The sequence below is a fragment of the Stegodyphus dumicola genome, chromosome 10 (genome assembly GCF_044657685.1).
Source record: "Stegodyphus dumicola isolate Sdum_Otavi_A_Nest chromosome 10, ASM4465768v1".
Classification (NCBI taxonomy): Eukaryota; Metazoa; Arthropoda; class Arachnida; order Araneae; family Eresidae; genus Stegodyphus; species Stegodyphus dumicola.
The window spans coordinates 106663540-106681564 of NC_140777.1; the positions used below are offsets into that span (position 1 = coordinate 106663540).

The following is an 18025-nucleotide window of genomic DNA, read 5'->3' on the forward strand; positions in this document are numbered from 1 at the left end:
TACATTTTTGTAATCTTTTACTGAAATCATTTTTAAAATGTTTTAACACCTTCTATAATATTCCCCTCCTTTATTTATTACAAGCCAAAACAATGGATGTATGAATATTGGTATATAACATTACAATTTAAAGCACTGAATCAAGAGTACTTACACGTTATCACAACCACCTTAAAGCAACCAATTTTCAGAATGGGCCAAACCAGTGGCGTAGCGAGCATAACTGGCGCCCCCCTCTCCCAAAAAAAAACACAGTAATATGATGAAAATCTTGTTTGGAGACTATTTGGCGCCGCTCGGGGCATCATTCACCCCCTTGCCCCCCCTCGCTACGCCACTGGGCCAAATTCTGTAAAATATGTTTATAACAATCGTTCAATCAAGCAGTGTTGCCATTTTTGCATGCACTCTTTTGAATGTATTCCTTGTTTCAATAGTTTTTATAAATAAATTGGGATATTTTTTGCCTTAATTTTAAAATATGGGCTTGCGGAATTTGCCGACAACAGAAAAAACTGCAGTAAAATTTCTGAAGGAATACAGTCTTTTGCTGCAAAATTCCTAAGGGAATAACAAAAAGATATGTTGGTAGATAACCACTGTTGTCAAGTTTCTTGAATTCTTTGATGTTTTTCCAAGTGAAAACAGACTGCTGTGTACTTGCTGAGGAGAAAATGCAAAAAAAAAAATTACAGAATGATTTGGTGAAGAACGTGTTTTGTTACTTCCTCGTACAAAGTAAAAAAAAATTCCAGGTACAATATTTCAACGACAATATCTATTTTGACCACTATCGAATGCAATTTAATGAGGTTTTCGCGTGACATGTGTACGTATGGACAGAATAAAGGACCCTTTTTCGCCAAAAAATTATAAAACTGATTTAAAATGCAGTCACAAGAGACATTTTCGTGGCGTCTATACATACGTACGTGCGTATGTATGTATGTATCTTGCATAACTCAAAAACGACTAGCCTCAGAACGTTGAAATTTTGTATATAGGACTGCTATAACATGTAGATGTGCACCTCATATTTTGGTTGCAATCAGCCACACCAAACATATATAAATATATCTATATATATATCCACTCTGTTACTCGGCTCAGCTCAGTTTCTTTAAGTTTATAAGTTTGTAAATTGTGCATTTTTTGCTTTAAAAATGATTGAATTATGTTGTTCTTATCTTCCGGTTAAGGTTTCTATGCTTTTAGAAAATCTGCAAGCAATATTTGTAGAATTATCAACAGCTTACAAGCTGTTTATGTGCAGTTAAGCCTAATTTTTAAATAACATTTAATAACATTTGAAACAGCAGAATAGTAGAATTGTTGCCAATCTAGAGAGACTAAGCTTCGCAACAACAAAGATAATGCCTTCATTTATTATTGCGAATTAAATCATACTTAATCCTTTCCGGAATTTTTTAGAAGAAATAAGTGTTTAAAATTTACTTCATAATTTTTAATATAGATATTTTGAGAGATTTTTTTTGCCTTGTCATGAAGTGAGAACTGAATTAATTGAATGAGAAATGCTGAATTGTCTGTGAAAAACTGATTCTTTTTCGCTTGCTTAATTTATACATTTTTTATACATTGTTCTAGATTTACTATTATAGTATTTGAATAGAACATGTGGATAAGATAATTCAATTAGATAATTCTTCACACAATTAGATAATTCTTCAAACGATATAAATTTTGTGCATTCTGAGTTATAATATGAATGAAATATAATGCTGTTAAGTGAACATAGTGCCAGAGTGTCGCTATGGTAAAAAAATATAGTGAATTTTAAAGAGTGATTTATTCTATTGTGGTTTATGCGCTATCGACGAAGTGGATTTAAATCAAACAAGTAAGTTTAAATAAAATGAAAGAAAAAAATGTATATAATTTAATATTCCGTACAAGGAAGTCATGTGGTGCACACATCAGATTTTTTTTAATGTATTAGGTAATACTTATTTAAATAAGTAAAATCTGCATTTTAAATTGCTAAAACATACTTTCTTTCATGTGTTAATATTGTTTGTCAACTTGCATTAAATATGATAATTTGGGAATCTTTTTTAAAAAATGTTCCGAAAACCACAAACTTGCATCTGATAAATAACTTTTACCTTTTCATCTCTAAACAATCGCCAAATTGTGCCAAGGTGGTTGCCGAATCAAGAACTAAATTAAATTCATAAATTCATTTAAAACTTACCTTAGATGGCTCTGGAGCTACTTTTTTAGTATTTATTTCAGGATCTATCATCACAAGTCTGCTCCACCATTCCATTTTATTAACCTAAATTAAAATATACAAAACAAACAGTAAAATACAAATTCTCATTTCTCTGGTGCTAATGTTCTGTTTTAGCTAAATATTTTTATTATGTAAATAAACCTACACACATAACAAGGACAAATTACAATGCAGAAACAATTACTGGCTTGGGTAATTTCTCTGCTTTGAAATTTCATTTCAGAAAAAGATTATAAAATATGACTTGCCTTTTCTAATGTAACTGCAATGGTTTTACTATCTTCCATAACCCAGCAACATTCTTCAACTTTGACAATGTTTTGTAACTCCCCATCTATGATAGGAGTATGTCCTTTCAACCCAACTTTTAAATGCTGAAAAACAAATAAATATGTATGAAACATTACTCAAAACACTTTGCTATTTTCTATTTTTTTATTTATATTAATATGATGAAGTCACAATGTTCAAGGCATGCATTACAATAATTCAATTTCTTGTCACACCTAAAACATTGCAATGTTTTATCAAAAGCTTAAATTCCTTATATTCTCTTTACACAGTTCTTATGTAATAAATATAAGAATCTATATATATAAAAGCAAATAAATAGTAGAAAACACTTAAGAGTAATTAAGATCATTTTTTAAATATAATATTTACTATCAATTAGACATACTGCTTTTCTTGCTCAATGTCCCACTTGAAAACTATAAAAATACTTTATATTATGAGTCTCAATTAAAAAGGATTAAATTATAAAATGAATCTTGTGCCCCATATTTTGTTTCTGTAAAATTAGCAGTGTGGTTAATTTCCCTCCTTCTGTGTGTGCCCTAATTTCTTATAGAAAACTAGGAATATTCCTAATGGTAATGGCATTAGTACTTTTCCAAAGAAAAAATTATTTAAAAATATTCTTTTAAATTTAAAACTTCATATTACTTTAACAGAGATTAGGGAATATGAAAACAAATGCTTAACAATATACAAGACTTTACAGTTCTAATTTATCTTCCATATTATAAAAGTGCTTTTTCTCTTTAACAAAAGCAACTTTTCAGTATTTCTTAATAAAGTTTTAAAGCAATTCACTTTTTACATTATTCATTTAATAAATATATTTTTAAAAGAAAATAATATTTGGACTACAAAATTCCTAATTCTATTCTTAGCATTCAACTGCATCAAAAATTTAATTTAATGGTAACAATGAAATTTTGTATTAACATACAACTCTCAATCATCTATATTACGCATTAATTTTTTTATTTCTATCCAAACTCTAATATACATATTTAAACCATTATGTTTTAATTTTTTCTTAATAATTTTACATTTTCTTAACTATACTATTTTAAATTTAAAAAATAAATGCAGAAACAATATTAAAATCTGGGAGGGGGAGAGGAAAAAATAAAACAGTTGAGTTTTAATTTTATATACAAGTAAAAATTTAGTTATATCAGTTGGCAATAGTAGGTATCAATTCTTATTCAATTAACAATAATACCCCTTCTGATTAATTTAATAGTAAGCTGAAAATTTTCATATTGAAGTCTCCACTCCCACTTATTTTTCAAATGCATTTGTATTACTCTTTGGGATTTCACATACATAATTAAAATAGTTATTAATGAATTAAGGCTAAATTAAAAAGTACTTCAATTGATGTAGATAAAATATTCCAACTCGATAATTTCTAAGCATCACTTACTCAACATTTAGAAGCATTACCAAAATGCCATAAATACTGAAAAACTATTCTTCGCACATACCTTTTTAGCTATATCAACTATAACATCTCTTGCTTTTACTTTAAAATTGGCAGGGACAGGAACTTTAAGCTAGAAGGAAAAATAATCACATAATTATCACAGTATTAACAATACACGTAAAATTGAATTTTACAATTCAATTATATATGTATATATTGTAATTATATATGTATATAACTTTTGACTGTTGTACAACTTTGACAACTTGCTTGACATTAGTTTTTGTCTGTATTATATTGTTTTCCCTTGATGTCATACAAACCCCTTTATTTACTTGTTAGTTCTTTACCGTCTCGTAATGCGACGTCTTACTGGTTTCTATAGCTTTGTAACCTTGATTTAATATTGTATTTTTTGTTCATATGATTTCTTTGTTTCTTTGTGTGTAGTGTAATATGGGCACAGCTACTTTGTGTCATAAGACGAGTTTCGATCATCTGGCGAGCCAGACTGCATCCTAAATAAACAAATAAATATGTATATATTCTGATATATATGTGTGTGTGTGTGTTTCTAATACGAAATTATTGATAGTGCTGATTGGAGAATGGCAACACTCAGAGCATAGTGCAATGCAAGATACACTTTCACATGATAAATCTTTCCTGAATTTTGTGGAAGCTCAAGTCTCATATAAACACAGCTAAGAAAGCTTATTGTTACTGCTGCTCTAGTTATTCATCTGCAAGATTTAGCTGAATTGTGAATATACTCTGCTAGTGATTTTTGCAATTGTTGATATTTCTTAAGAATTCAGGAGAAAATATTTATTATCTGCATTCTGCTTAAGCTGATGAAGTTGATTAATGTCCTGTAATATATGATTTTATGATAAATTGTTAATTTTTCCTGTGTATATGAAGAGATCCCTCAGAGAGAGATAAATGAACTCGCAGCTTACAACTATAGTTTTCTGCCAGATACTGAGATAAAAGCATTCTTTTCATGAATCTGAAAGAAGTATAATTTAAATAAATAAAAAGCCTTGTTTGATTTTGCAACTTTATGAATCAGTGAAGAAACCTAAAATTATTTTTACAAATTTAAGATTTAAAAGCAAGCAGAATGAGTAAAAATGCAGAGCAGAATTATGCTACGTATTTTTACTTTATTCCTTTTGCACAATAAAAATAACTTTTGAATACATATGTACTTATGACGGAAAAGACAAAGGTGCAAAAGTTAGTTTTGGCCTTTAATTACAATTCATAACAAAATGTTTACTAGAAATGCATTAAGCATTACCATAACTTCATAAATGAGGTAATATTTAAAGAGCAATCTGATCAAGGAAACTAAGAATAATTTTTTTTAATTTATATATATTTTGTTCTGTTTTATTTATACTTCTTTACGAAACCTCTAAATATAACTGTTAACAAATGGGAAAATTTAAACTTTATTTGGCATTATTTCAGATGAAGATTCCAAAATAGTAACAGTTAAATGAATGACAAATGAAACCTTCAGAATCGGATTTTAATGTTCTTTTACATGAATTTTGAGATTTTACATTTGAAATACAACATCTGTTGGGGTTCAAATTAGTTTACAGACTCTTTTAATCTAAAATAATCATTTTGTAAACAGCTATGTTATCAGTAAATTGGCAATGCAAACAAATTGCTGGCAGTCCAAACCATGATCATTTATAGTTTGCTTTCGATGAGAAGAGCTCCAAAAAATATACACCTATCCCTCGATTTACACAGAAGATAGGTTCTGCACAAAACTGTGTAAATCGAAATCTTGGATTTCGCTATGTAAAACCATGTAAAATGAAAAACACACTACATGTGCATAATTTAATTATTTATTTACATAAAACAAAAGTAAGACACCTTAAAATAAAGTTTGTGTTAAAATCAAACTCGGACGTAACTGACCAGCACGCATTTTGGTTGCATAGAAGTATTGATCCATAATGAATAGGAAATTGGAGGTGAAGGCAGATTAAATCTTCATTTTTTTATTTCAGCAATAATCCGGAATGATCATTAATCCGGACCTCAAAGCTACAAACATTCTGCGCATGCATCAACACATAATGCATTCACGCATGCGCATAATACGTTTACGCATGCGCGTTTAATGTATAACAAACAGTATAAGCCAAAGAATCTCTAAGACTGGGAGATTATTTGATATAAGCTAAGCTAAAATTATCTAATTATTTATTTCAATTAATGTTGCAGATTGCGTTGTTCTTTAATCTTGGAATTGGATCCGACTTATTATTTTTTGCAGACTGTTAGAGCAATTTTATAAAAGTAAGCTTGAACTTTTAGAATAGAATTTCCGAGAAAGTATGTTTCGATGTCCATCAAACAAAAAGTGGAATTGCTGCAAAAAATGGATAAAGGCGTATCCTTTGTTTCTCTAACCCTTCCGAAATCTGTTTATCAATTTCACACTGCTCTGTGGGAGGGAAGGAGGCGTCGCGACGCGCAATGAATTGGAAGTTGATCTGTCAGCACTATCCTTATCTTCAGGGCAGATGTTTTTATTTTATTTGGCTTATAATGCCTTACTAAATGTAGTATTTCATCTCGATGTACTCCGTCTTTGATATGATTTAAATCAAATTCCTCATCATTAAAATTCGCTTCAGATAGTGAAGAAAGTGACACAGAGGTTATTGAAAATGAAAAAATTTTGATTGACAAATTAGTCGCTATTCTCAACACAGCAATTATAGGACTTGAACAGCGGAACTCTGTAACTGAACAAGAAATTATGTCTGTTTATAAAATTAAAAAGAGAATGTATATCACATAAAATGAAGCAATTTAAACAACTTAGATTGAAAGAAATGTTTAATAAAGTAAACAAATAAATATTAAACTTTTTTTTTTTTTTTGTAAATTTTGATACCCTTTAGATCATAATTGTTCTTTATTTCATAATTTTTAATTTTATTATTTCCGCATGCCATCTTATCAGATTTAAACTGATGATCTATGATTCGGAATCGCCGAAGTCCCTACGAGTCCGGATCAAAGACTTTTGACTGTATTAGTATTTTTTTCTTGATTGGTATGATGTCACTTTCATCACTTGTACATTCTTGATAATATTCTGCTTCAATGGTTGACAAATTAGGGAAGATATGAGATTGACAAGACTTAGTAGAGAAATCTGTAAATAACAATTGCCTAGGTTTTTTTCTCTAAAACTCTGTAAACCTCCTCATATTGATTTAAGCACTTGCTAAGCTCCCACTGGAATTGGAGAGCTTGTTCAACATTCACGTCATATTTTAAAAAATGATTACCTAATTTTCTTTTCAATTCACATCCTATGCTAATGACTCTCGCTGTGAACACAACTGGTTCAGATTGCTCTTCATCAGAATCATTGCCTTCATCATGTTTGTTTCATGAATCATGTTAACTAACTCATCCCTCATTTAGTTCTTCATCGGCCACTACTGTATTCGCTCGTGTAAGGTCTGCACCACAACTTTGCAGATAAAACTTATGTAAAAAAATGTGACCTGCACAATGTCTGTATGACAAAAACTAAAGAATTTCTTACTTTAAAATATATATATTTTAACATTGTCTTTTTCCCTTTAGTCAATAAATATATGTATATGAATATGCATTTGTTTTGTCTTTGGCTGGTACAAGGATGGAAAGAAGTGAATTTCCTTGCATTCTGGTGCAGCTGTTATTCAGTCATAACATCAGCACCAGCAATCCACTTGGCTGACACGATTATAAATGAAGGTAGTCTGAATATGTTTTCACCACACTGGCTTCTAGGAAATACTGTTTTGTATTGAAATTACTTTCCCCTCCTTCCTCCTTGGAGCATTTGCATATTTCAAGCTTTCTCTTTTCATTCATAGTATCACTTAGAATTTGTGGTAATTAGCATGTAGCATGCGTGAAATGAGAAAATACAGCAGCTATACAGAGGCTTTCAAACTCAAAGTTGTAGAATTTGCACAGGAAAATGGAAAAAGAGCAGCAGCAGGAGTATATAAGATGGACAAAAAGTGTACATGCAACTGGAGCAAACAGCATGATCAACTGGTGGCAATAAACAAAACAAGATGTGCGTTTCATGGTTCAAAATTTAAGTTTACGAACTTAAAAAAGTAGTTGCATATGTTCGCGATATGTGTGCTCAAGGGTATGCAGTAAAATAGGAAATATGCCAAATAAGAGTGCTTATTGCAGCACGACATCACAATTTAATTACAACAATTAAAGGTGAGTGAAGACTGGTTGCAGAGAATAATGAAATTCAATGGATTTTCATACATTGCATCAGAACAGATCTTTTTTTTAAATAATGTGTGAAAAATATTAAAAGGACCAACGTTTATTTAATTTGTGTAAGAGCAAATATTAAAATTGAAAGTGTTGGTTAATTTGTGCCTCTATACTGTGCTCCTGTGCAAACTAACACATGCCGAGTTTTGATAACGTAAACGGGGTAATTCATATTATATATGTGGATGGGAGAAAGTGAGTTTGTAAATTTTAGGTAGCTATTAGACAATTTTAAATTTGATACTTTTATTACTTATGCCATTTTCTTCCACTTATAACTTAACTTAGCTGTTTGAAATGAAATTTTGCATTCAAAATTACTCATGAGAAAAAGCGCGACATTTGAACGACCCATGTAATGTCTGCACCTGCATTTGAGTAAAAAAAGTGCTGACATTATGTGACCATATACAGTATTTCTTGAATAATTGCCTGAGCTAAATCCTCAAAACTTCTCTTCCTATAGTTTGGGCCAATTTGGTGATCTGAGAATATTCATGCTCTAATGGTAATCTATCATTCTCATTTTCAGCAGCATCTGGCCATATTGTTTTCCAGCATGCATTGAGCGATGATTGTTTATTCTGTGTATATGACAGTCCAACATGCTTAATACACTCTAAGATTGTAAATTCCTTCCAAGCATGCATAAGAATAAGATATTCATCATTTTCCATTTGATATAAAATATACCTGAAGGTTTTTTTTATATTAAAAGTCGAAATTATTCCTTGATAATTATTCCTGTAATAAGGAAGTTGTATTCTTTGGTAAAAAGACACCTACATTTTCATGTTATAAATCTTGAGGATAACCAGGTGCATTCTCAATTAATAGAAGAGCCTTAAAAGGCAATCCCTTTCTAATTTAATAATTGTTGGCATCTGGGACAAACACGTTATGAAGCTATTCATTGAAAGATATGGCAGTGACCCATGCTTTCTTATTAGCCATCCAATAAACGGGATTGTTATTTATGTTTATTCCTTTAAATAAGCGTGGTGTTTTTGATTTGTAACAAATGATTTCATTATATAACTGCCCCTGAAGCGTTGCAAGAGAAAAGAATTGTTATACGACTTTATGCTACCTTATGACCACTACCTCATTTGCAAACTTTTAGCTAAATAGGTTCTTTCAGACATTTTTTTCCAGAACCTGGACTCGTCAGCATTGAAGTTCTGATCAGAAGTGTAGGAATTGGCAGCAATGATTTCAGCAAATTTTGCTGGACATTGTTGTGCTGCATCCCAATCAGCAGATGCACTTTCTCCTTTCTTAGATTATGAAAAGAATGTTTTTGTTTAAATCTCTCAAGACAACCATAACTTGCGGAAAAAGATACCTATTTTCATCTGACGAAGTCTACGGTGATTGATTCTTAATGTTATGATATTTTTTTCATATTAATATTAACAATTCACAATCATTCATAATTCCCTTATCAGGAGAAAAGTTATTATTTATTCCACATATTATTTAATATATATATGTATATATATGTCATAATTTCAAAGCACAGTCGCGATGGCTGAATGGTACAATGAGAGGAAGGAGTTGATACCAAACTATATTTAGCTGATTGGTCATCTTTATTTGCAGATTTCCAAGCACACTAGAATAATTCTTTGTAGACAATATACTCTTTAGTCATAGCAATTATGATAATTTCTTATATACAATTTATACAGGTTAATGGGACATCATTTTAGCAGAGCATAGAAGATATGCTAGCAAAGACAGAAGCTTGGGAAAGGAATGCAGCAGAAGAATAATGATGTATAAGGGCGAGTCAAATGAAAGTGAGCCAATGCAAATATATGACAAACAGAGTACTTTATTTAAAGGTAGTCTCCATGAACATTGAGACATTTATCCCATTGACAAATGAGCCGCGTGATCCCCGTCTCATAAAACTCCTTGGGCTGTCGATTCAAAAAGTCTGTAACCGACTCCTTCACGGCGGCGTCCGACACGAATCTGGTACCCTTGAGATGTTTTTTCAGTTTCCCGAAAATGTGAAAGTCGCATGGCGACAAATATGGGCTGTATGGAGGATGTTGCAGCGTGTCCCACTTGAACTTTGCCAGTTGTGTCTTAACCACATCAGCGACGTATGGACGAGCATTGTCGCGTAGCAAGATCACACCATTCGTCAATCTTCCAGGTCGTTTGTTCTTGATTGCAACACGCAGCCGATCCAGCGTTGCACAATATCGCGAACTATTGATAGTCTCTCCACGTTTAGCAAATTCAATCAGTAATGGCCCCTGACGATCGAAAAAAAAAGTCAATAGCACCTTTCCCGAGGAAATGACAGCCTTTGCTTTCTTCGAGGGTGGTGAATTCAAATGTTTCCACTGTAAGCTTTGCCGGCGTGTTTCAGGTTCGTAGTGGTGGCACCATGATTCGTCTCCGGTCACAATTGCAGACAAGAAGTCGTCACCCTCATTGTGATACCAGATGAGATGAGTCAAAGCAGCGCCAAACCTCTCCGTCTTCTGGCGGTCGTTCAAAATCTTGGGCATCCATTGAGCACACAAAAGCCGATAACCGAGATGATCATGAATTATGGTGTGAACCGAACCGTGACTGATGTTCACACGCTCTGCCAGTTCATCGATGCTTATCCTCCGTTCTTGTCTAATCAGCTCATCAACCTGTGCAATTGTGTTGGGGTGATTGCAAGGTGGCTTTGGTCCGGTCTTGGATCGTCTTTGCAACTTTCACGTCCTTCTCTGAACCGTTTGCTCCAACGCTTCACAGTGACCAATGCGATGCAATGTTCACCGTACACAGCAGTCATACAGCGACTAATTTCATGTTGGGAAACACCTTCAGCTGTCGAAAACCTGACCACACCACGCCGTTCCTCTTTTGGAGCGTCCATTATGTCACGCTACCGTCTTCAACCCAGTGTAAGAGCGCCTTAAAGAACTTTAACCTCACACTTCCGCGCCACTTTTGTAAATGAAGGCTGTCTCTGTGCTACGCGCATGAGCCGCAGATGATGGACTGAACCATTCTTGCTAAGGAGGGGTTGGCTCACTTTCATTTGACTCGCCCTTATAGTTAGCTCACCATAGGTTTTATACCAGAGTAGGTATATTCTAGAAACAAGTTGTGATTGGTTAATATTAGTTTTAGTTGCCCTTTTCCAGTAACATTACATAACATAGAAAAATCTCAAATTTGGGAGAACAGATGAATTAAGGGGGAAGAGCACCAAATCTAGAATATTAATTTTGAAGTAGCCAATGATTTTTTTAAAGCAGCTATAGTATTTTTTTATAGCTTACATATTCCCCAATTGCTCAGAAAAGATCTGATGATTATCATAATGTAAATAAAGGAAGATATACTCATAAACCTAGTAATTTTAAAATAGGTGATTTAGTAATGTATGAAGAATTTTAATATCCTAATACCCATAAACTTTCTCCTCCTTTTTCAGGCCCTTACAAAAATTTAAAACAATATTTTGAAGTTACTTTTGAAATAGATAAACCTAATTCTCGAACTAAAAAGAAATCAAAAATTGTTCATTCAACCATACTCAAACCTTTTAATACAGCTAGTAAATTTAAATTAACTGTTAGAAATAGTAGAGCTCCTGTCTATGCAAAATTAATTTATTTTTAATATTCCAAAATTCTGCATTAAAATACTTTTTCCCGATTATGACATTTAATATCTGATTTAGACTTTAAATCCTAACTACCTTATGACCACTACCTCACACAAATTATTTTTTCCGATCTTGACCTTCCCAGTCTGGCTCCTTTCCTATCCTGCCAACTTTTTACTTATGTCATAATTTCAAAGTACAGATGCAGTGGCTGAATGGTACGATGAGAGGAAGGAGTTGTTACCAAACTATATTTAGCCAATTTTCATCTTTATTTGCAGATTTCCAGGCACACTCAAATAATTCCTTGTAAACAACATACTCTTTAATCATAGCAATATGATAATTTCTTGGGTGACATCATTTTAGCAGAGCACAGAAGATACATTAGCAAAGAGAGAAGCTAGGGATTGGATTGGATTGGATTATTGTAATTTGGCACGAAACCTGCCGAGGGAAGCTAGGGAAAGGAATGGAACGGAAGGATAACACAGAATAATGATGTAGTTAGCTTGCCAGAGGTTTTGTACCAAAGTAATACAATTCTAGAAACAAGCTGTGATTGGTTAATATTAGCTTTAGTTGCATTTTTCCAGTAGCATTACATAAAGTAGAAAAATCTCGAATTTGGGAGAACGGATGAATTTAGGGCGGAGAGCACCAAATCTAGAATGTTAATTTTGAGGTCGCCAATGATTTTTTTAAAGCAGCTATTGTATTTTGTTATATCTTACATACACACACACACACACACACACATATATATATATATATATATATATATATATAGAAAATGCTGTATTTACCAAGAAGTGCTAAAGATTTTATATCTTTCTTCTAAGAAAGACAGATTTTACATCGCATTCAAATACAAGAAAATGCATTAAATCAAACTACATATCAATGAGAGTATTTGGTGGTGCAAATTGAAAAGTTGCAAGTAAAGGAAAAGTACAAGCTTTGACAGCTGGTTCAGTGGTTTCAGAATACTGTTTGTAATAACGTAAGGATTTATGTACTGTTGGGCAAAGAAATGACGTCAGTTAAGTGGTAAAAAAAATACTACAATTATTGACTGTAACAGTTATATAAGCTATATGTATTCTCTACATCTAATCCAACAATGAAATAAGTAAATATGTGGCTTGAAGTTAAAAATGAGGTAACATACTCCAGTTGAGGGTTGATGAAACTTTAAAACAGGGTCAATGATAATCAAAGGGTTGATAGCCAAATAAGCATGGGCTATTCATCATCATAATCTATTTATTACAAAAAGTTATTACGAAAACTGATATCTTATATAAAGCTATATCATGCAGTAAGGAAGAAAGCACATAAAATAAATATATGGAGAAAAAACACAAAAGTTATTTAAAATACTTGAAAAATCATTAAAGTATTTTTTAAATAGATACATTTTTTATGCAATAAATGCAATATAAAAAAGGAAAGAGCGGGAACACACACACACACAAAAAAAAAAAAAAAAAAAAAAAAAAAAAAAAAAAACAAAGAACGTAAACTTCCTCAGATATAATGTTGTAAATGAGCCATTTGCAAAATTTAAGATTTTAATCTTCACTTCCAACACATTGAAAATTTAAATATGCCAGCATGGATCATAAAACTATGATGCATTTATCTTGATGTTTTGATGTAAAAAATAACTGCAATGAAGAATGTTCATAGTTCAAGCATAGATCTAAATCTAAATACATGAGTATTCTAAATACTGGAATGTAGAAGTTAACTGGAAAAAATATATTCTGAAACAAAAGTTCTTTCAAAACCAACATTATTGACTTTTACCGCTTCTTATGTAATAGGAGCAGGCTTTAATCAGCTAAAAATTTACAGTGGAATACAAGAATGGAGGTTGATTATTTTTGAACAAGGTGATATAAAATTAAGTAAAGCAATTTTGTGCAACATATTTGAAAAATTGCATCAGCACATCATGTATAGCCATCAAGCCACATGTTAATTAAAATCAAGCTTTTTTTTTTTTTTTAATTAGTTTGTGATTTTGTTTCTGAAAGTTTGTCTATATTTTCAAAATTAAAAATAAAATATAAATACAATGAACCATTTTTTTTTCAAATTTTTTTTCATATTCTTAATTGTTATTTTTAATTTATTTATGCACAATCATTTGGATTATGACCATGTACTTTGCTGCATATAACAGGAAAAAAAATGTAAGGCGGATCGATGAAGAAAACTATTCTTTTAAAGGGAGGACAATTTAAGAAAAAGGCTGAGAATCTCTGCTCTAGGCCACGCATTTAAACACACACAAAATAAAATGTTTGCTTGCAAAATAAAAAAGACAGGAAGGAGCTTTCGCAGATGGCCTGTCAGCTTCATCAGCCGGAACTAGGATGGATGACTTCATCAGGTTTGTCTTTTTTTTTATTTCTGCATGGTTGCTGTACTTAGAATACACATCCAGATGTATGAAAGATTGATGGGAAGGTCTCTCATAACACAGGCTTGATGGTTCTCTAATTTTTAATGCCAGGGTTTGGCAATGATTTTGGCTTTGTCCCATCAATTGTTGTGTGTAGATGATGGGAATAGTTTTTCACCAAAGATGTGCTAATTTTGATTAACTGATTGGCAAAGAGCTTAAATATAGCTTTTTTTAAAGATGAGTATGGTGTTGGTGTATTTAATTATGGCAAAGCACACGAGGGCTATCTGCCTAAGGGGAGGGATGCCTTCGTGGAGGACTTTCTAAGGGAAACTGGCTCATATACACGTTACACATGGGAAAAACCACGAAAACGCCCATGCAGCCAGCCCATTCGCGGGATTCGAACCTTGGACCGAACTACCAGTGTTCAGCGACTTTACCGCTCGGCCGCTGGTGGGCTTAAAGATGAGTAAGTGGGCTTGAAAAAATTGTACCTAAAGGTAAAAAACAAAGCCTATACATGCCTCCACAATTTACAATATTTGGCAGGTTATGGTGAGAAACTTTTTAAACATGGTAAGGTAATTTAAGGTACTTTTTAAATATGAGTAAGTGGGCTTTGAAAAATTCGTACCTAAAGGAGAAAAACAAAGACAGCACGTGCCTCAACAATTTAGGATATTTGGAGGTGATCGTGAGAAACTGGTGAATTCTTTTTCTCTCAAGTTTCAAATAGAGACAAACACACTCACGGCCAAAATTGCCACTAAGTATGAGATGGATTCATGATTTATTCAGACCTAGATAAGCATATGAAAGATCACTGGTAAGCAAATGAAACAGACACTGGAAAAGTAGGTTAGGATCATTTTACTGTGAATCATACATTTCATTTTGTTGATACAGCAATGGCTGCTCATACAGAAAACATTTAACAACTGTTCACTGATTGGCAGAACAAAAATCAACGTGGCACAGTTCTCTATAATAATGTTCATCAGTTGAAAGTTCTTGGGATGGAAAAATACTTTTGATATCATTGTAAAAGCTCGTGGAACATGCCAGTCATAAAGTGTATGCGAAAAGTAAAGAGTGAATGTGGTAAAAGTTCTGATGCCAACTTGGTATTTAGAAAAAAAGGGCCAAAAATAATAACAAAGTACCTTTTTTTTTTTTTTTTTTTTTTTTTTTTTTTTTTTTTTTTTTTTAACTTTTACAAAAATTAGGTGAAATGTAATTTGATTGCACAAATTTGTGATCAAATCACTGAGATATTTACCTAAGCAGAATTGTAGTGTGAAACAGCATTCTGTATCATAATATGCTCTTAGAAATTATTCCAAAGCAATTTCGAAATAAATAAATGAATAAAATGACCATTTGGCATGTTTTATGAGTTCACTGCAAATAAAAATGCATGAGGTAAAAGAACAAACGTGCACAAATGTCACAGATATTCAAAAAATTCTTAAGGAGTTTTAGCAGAAATTCTTTTTGTGAGACAGTAGTTTAACCACTTTTGAAAACAGCTGAATGCAAAAGAAAGAACAACACAAAATTAACATAAAATCATCATGAAAGGTCACATGCAACTAAAATAACAAATACTGAAACAAACATTAAATTTTTCATATGCCATTTTTCTGAAATGTTTATAATAATTACAAATTTTAAGTGGGAAAACTAATAACATTTGTGCTTTGTATATAAAAAAAGGGGGGGTTATATTACCAAACAAATCAATTTCCATATAACCTGTAAAACTACAAAAAATATAAACACAGAATGGTATTAATCGAAGATTCTTGCGAAGCTGTTAAAAAAAAAACGGAAATGTGTGAGTATTCATAATATGAATACTTGCACACAAACTTTTTACATTAAAATAAATTTTAAAGCACAAAAGAAATTTTAAAGAGAGAAAAGTAAACCTTTAACAGTTTTATATGCATGCTTCTAAGTTTGATAATCAAAATAAAATGCTCACCTCGACTTCAGATAACGTTTGGGTCCATCTGTAATTTGGTAGATCACATCCATTTCCGGCATTAGGTTTTAATTTATTTTTATCTGCTTCATCCTCTTCTTCATCATCAGGCTATGGAAACACAGATTGCTTTTTAATTGTCATTATGCATTTACAAATGAAGTAAATCTAAAAAACTGAAGTTAATAAGATATGCAATCACAATAAATACAAATTTACAAATTTATACTTATCAACCAACTCCTGAATTTAAATTAAAACCAGGTCTATTGTATATTTTAGAGTTTAGAAACAAAAACAATAATCTGTCAAGGTTACTAATTTAATGCTAACATTTATAATTGTTACAGATTTGCCATATTTTATATGAAAGTATTATAATACTATAGGAATTCCATCTGCAATCACAGAATCATATGTACTCAAAATTTATAATTTAAAGTGTTTCAATGATGTAATACATGTAGTACCTTTAGACTAATAAAGTTACATTGGTGTTCTACGCATCACTCGATAATTAATAAATTTCAAAATTTGTTTAGCATTTTCAAATTTATTTTATTTTTACTATTGCATTTTAACATTATTACTTACATTACTACATGCAATTCATATTTTAACACTACATCTGCATATGAAAGGAACTGTCCAACAATAATTTTATCTTTCAGCTAGGCTTCCCTAACATAATACAAGAAAAATATGAAACAAAGTAAACTAAAGTTGAATACGTATTGGATGTAACTACATTTGTGACGGAAACAGTATATTTTTGTACTCCCTGAGTGTGAGAGGAGAACTTTGTTAGATATACATCAATACGCTTCAGATCCATTTTTGAAAATTTAAATTTAATGTATTCACAACAGAGAGAGAGAGAGAGAGATTTTCTTAACATATATATCATATTGAAGGTTAAAAATAAAAGAATAAATAATGGTACAACTCTGATATACGCCCTAATTTCACCAAATGTGATGATATGTGTTCTGCTCTGGTTTTCAGCGTGATTGCGTGTTGTATAGCAACCCTGTTGACGTTGAAATATCTTTCGCTGGAGCTCGTTGGTTCACGAAGATAGGGGGGAAAGATAAAATGGTGGAAGTTGTTGAATTGAAGTTCAGCAAAAGGAAATATCATCATGGCCATCCTGTTGAGGGGCAGTGGGTATTTGGAGGTGTGGAAAGAGGGTCTGGAAGATTATTTTTAGTGGCTGTGCATGGTAGAAGTAGGGATTTGTGATTTTACTTATTTGTGAACCATAGCATGAATTTCCTGGATAGTGTGCGTGGCTGTCATATAAATACGATAGTGATTACGTGGCGGCATGTTAAAGGCGGTATGAAGTTGGTATTTCTGCTGTTTGAAAAAGCATTAATTCAGGGTAAGTGCATTTTATTTTATTCTTGTTCTTATTTTTTAGAATGTTTTATTCATTGTTTAAGTATGGATTTCTGTCTTATTTTGTTGATTAGTGCATAGCGTCTAGACTGTGCAATTCATAGATGTTTTTTGAATTTGAAATAAAACGTTGTATACATGGTAGTCTTTGAAATTTATTGTTGTTAAGTTAATTTATTAAAGCGAGGTGTGCGTAGTTCGCAGATTCGTTTGTTGCCTAGATTGTGCAATTCAAAGATTTTTTTTTAAGTTAAAATAGGATGCTGTGTACA

The 18025-nt window shown here is 31.8% G+C and overlaps 1 protein-coding gene across 1 annotated transcript in view; it reads right to left on the reverse strand.

The window, feature by feature from the left end:
• nudC (nuclear distribution C, dynein complex regulator) overlaps positions 1-18025 on the reverse strand; it is a 43153-nt gene that overhangs the window by 8701 nt on the left and 16427 nt on the right. The window contains exons 5-8 of the mRNA XM_035372691.2: positions 16353-16463; positions 4036-4104; positions 2506-2631; positions 2216-2299 (exon numbers count right to left, since the gene is read on the reverse strand). Of these exons, the coding sequence (XP_035228582.1) occupies positions 2216-2299; positions 2506-2631; positions 4036-4104; positions 16353-16463 (390 nt within the window). The remainder of the gene's footprint in view (positions 1-2215; positions 2300-2505; positions 2632-4035; positions 4105-16352; positions 16464-18025) is intronic.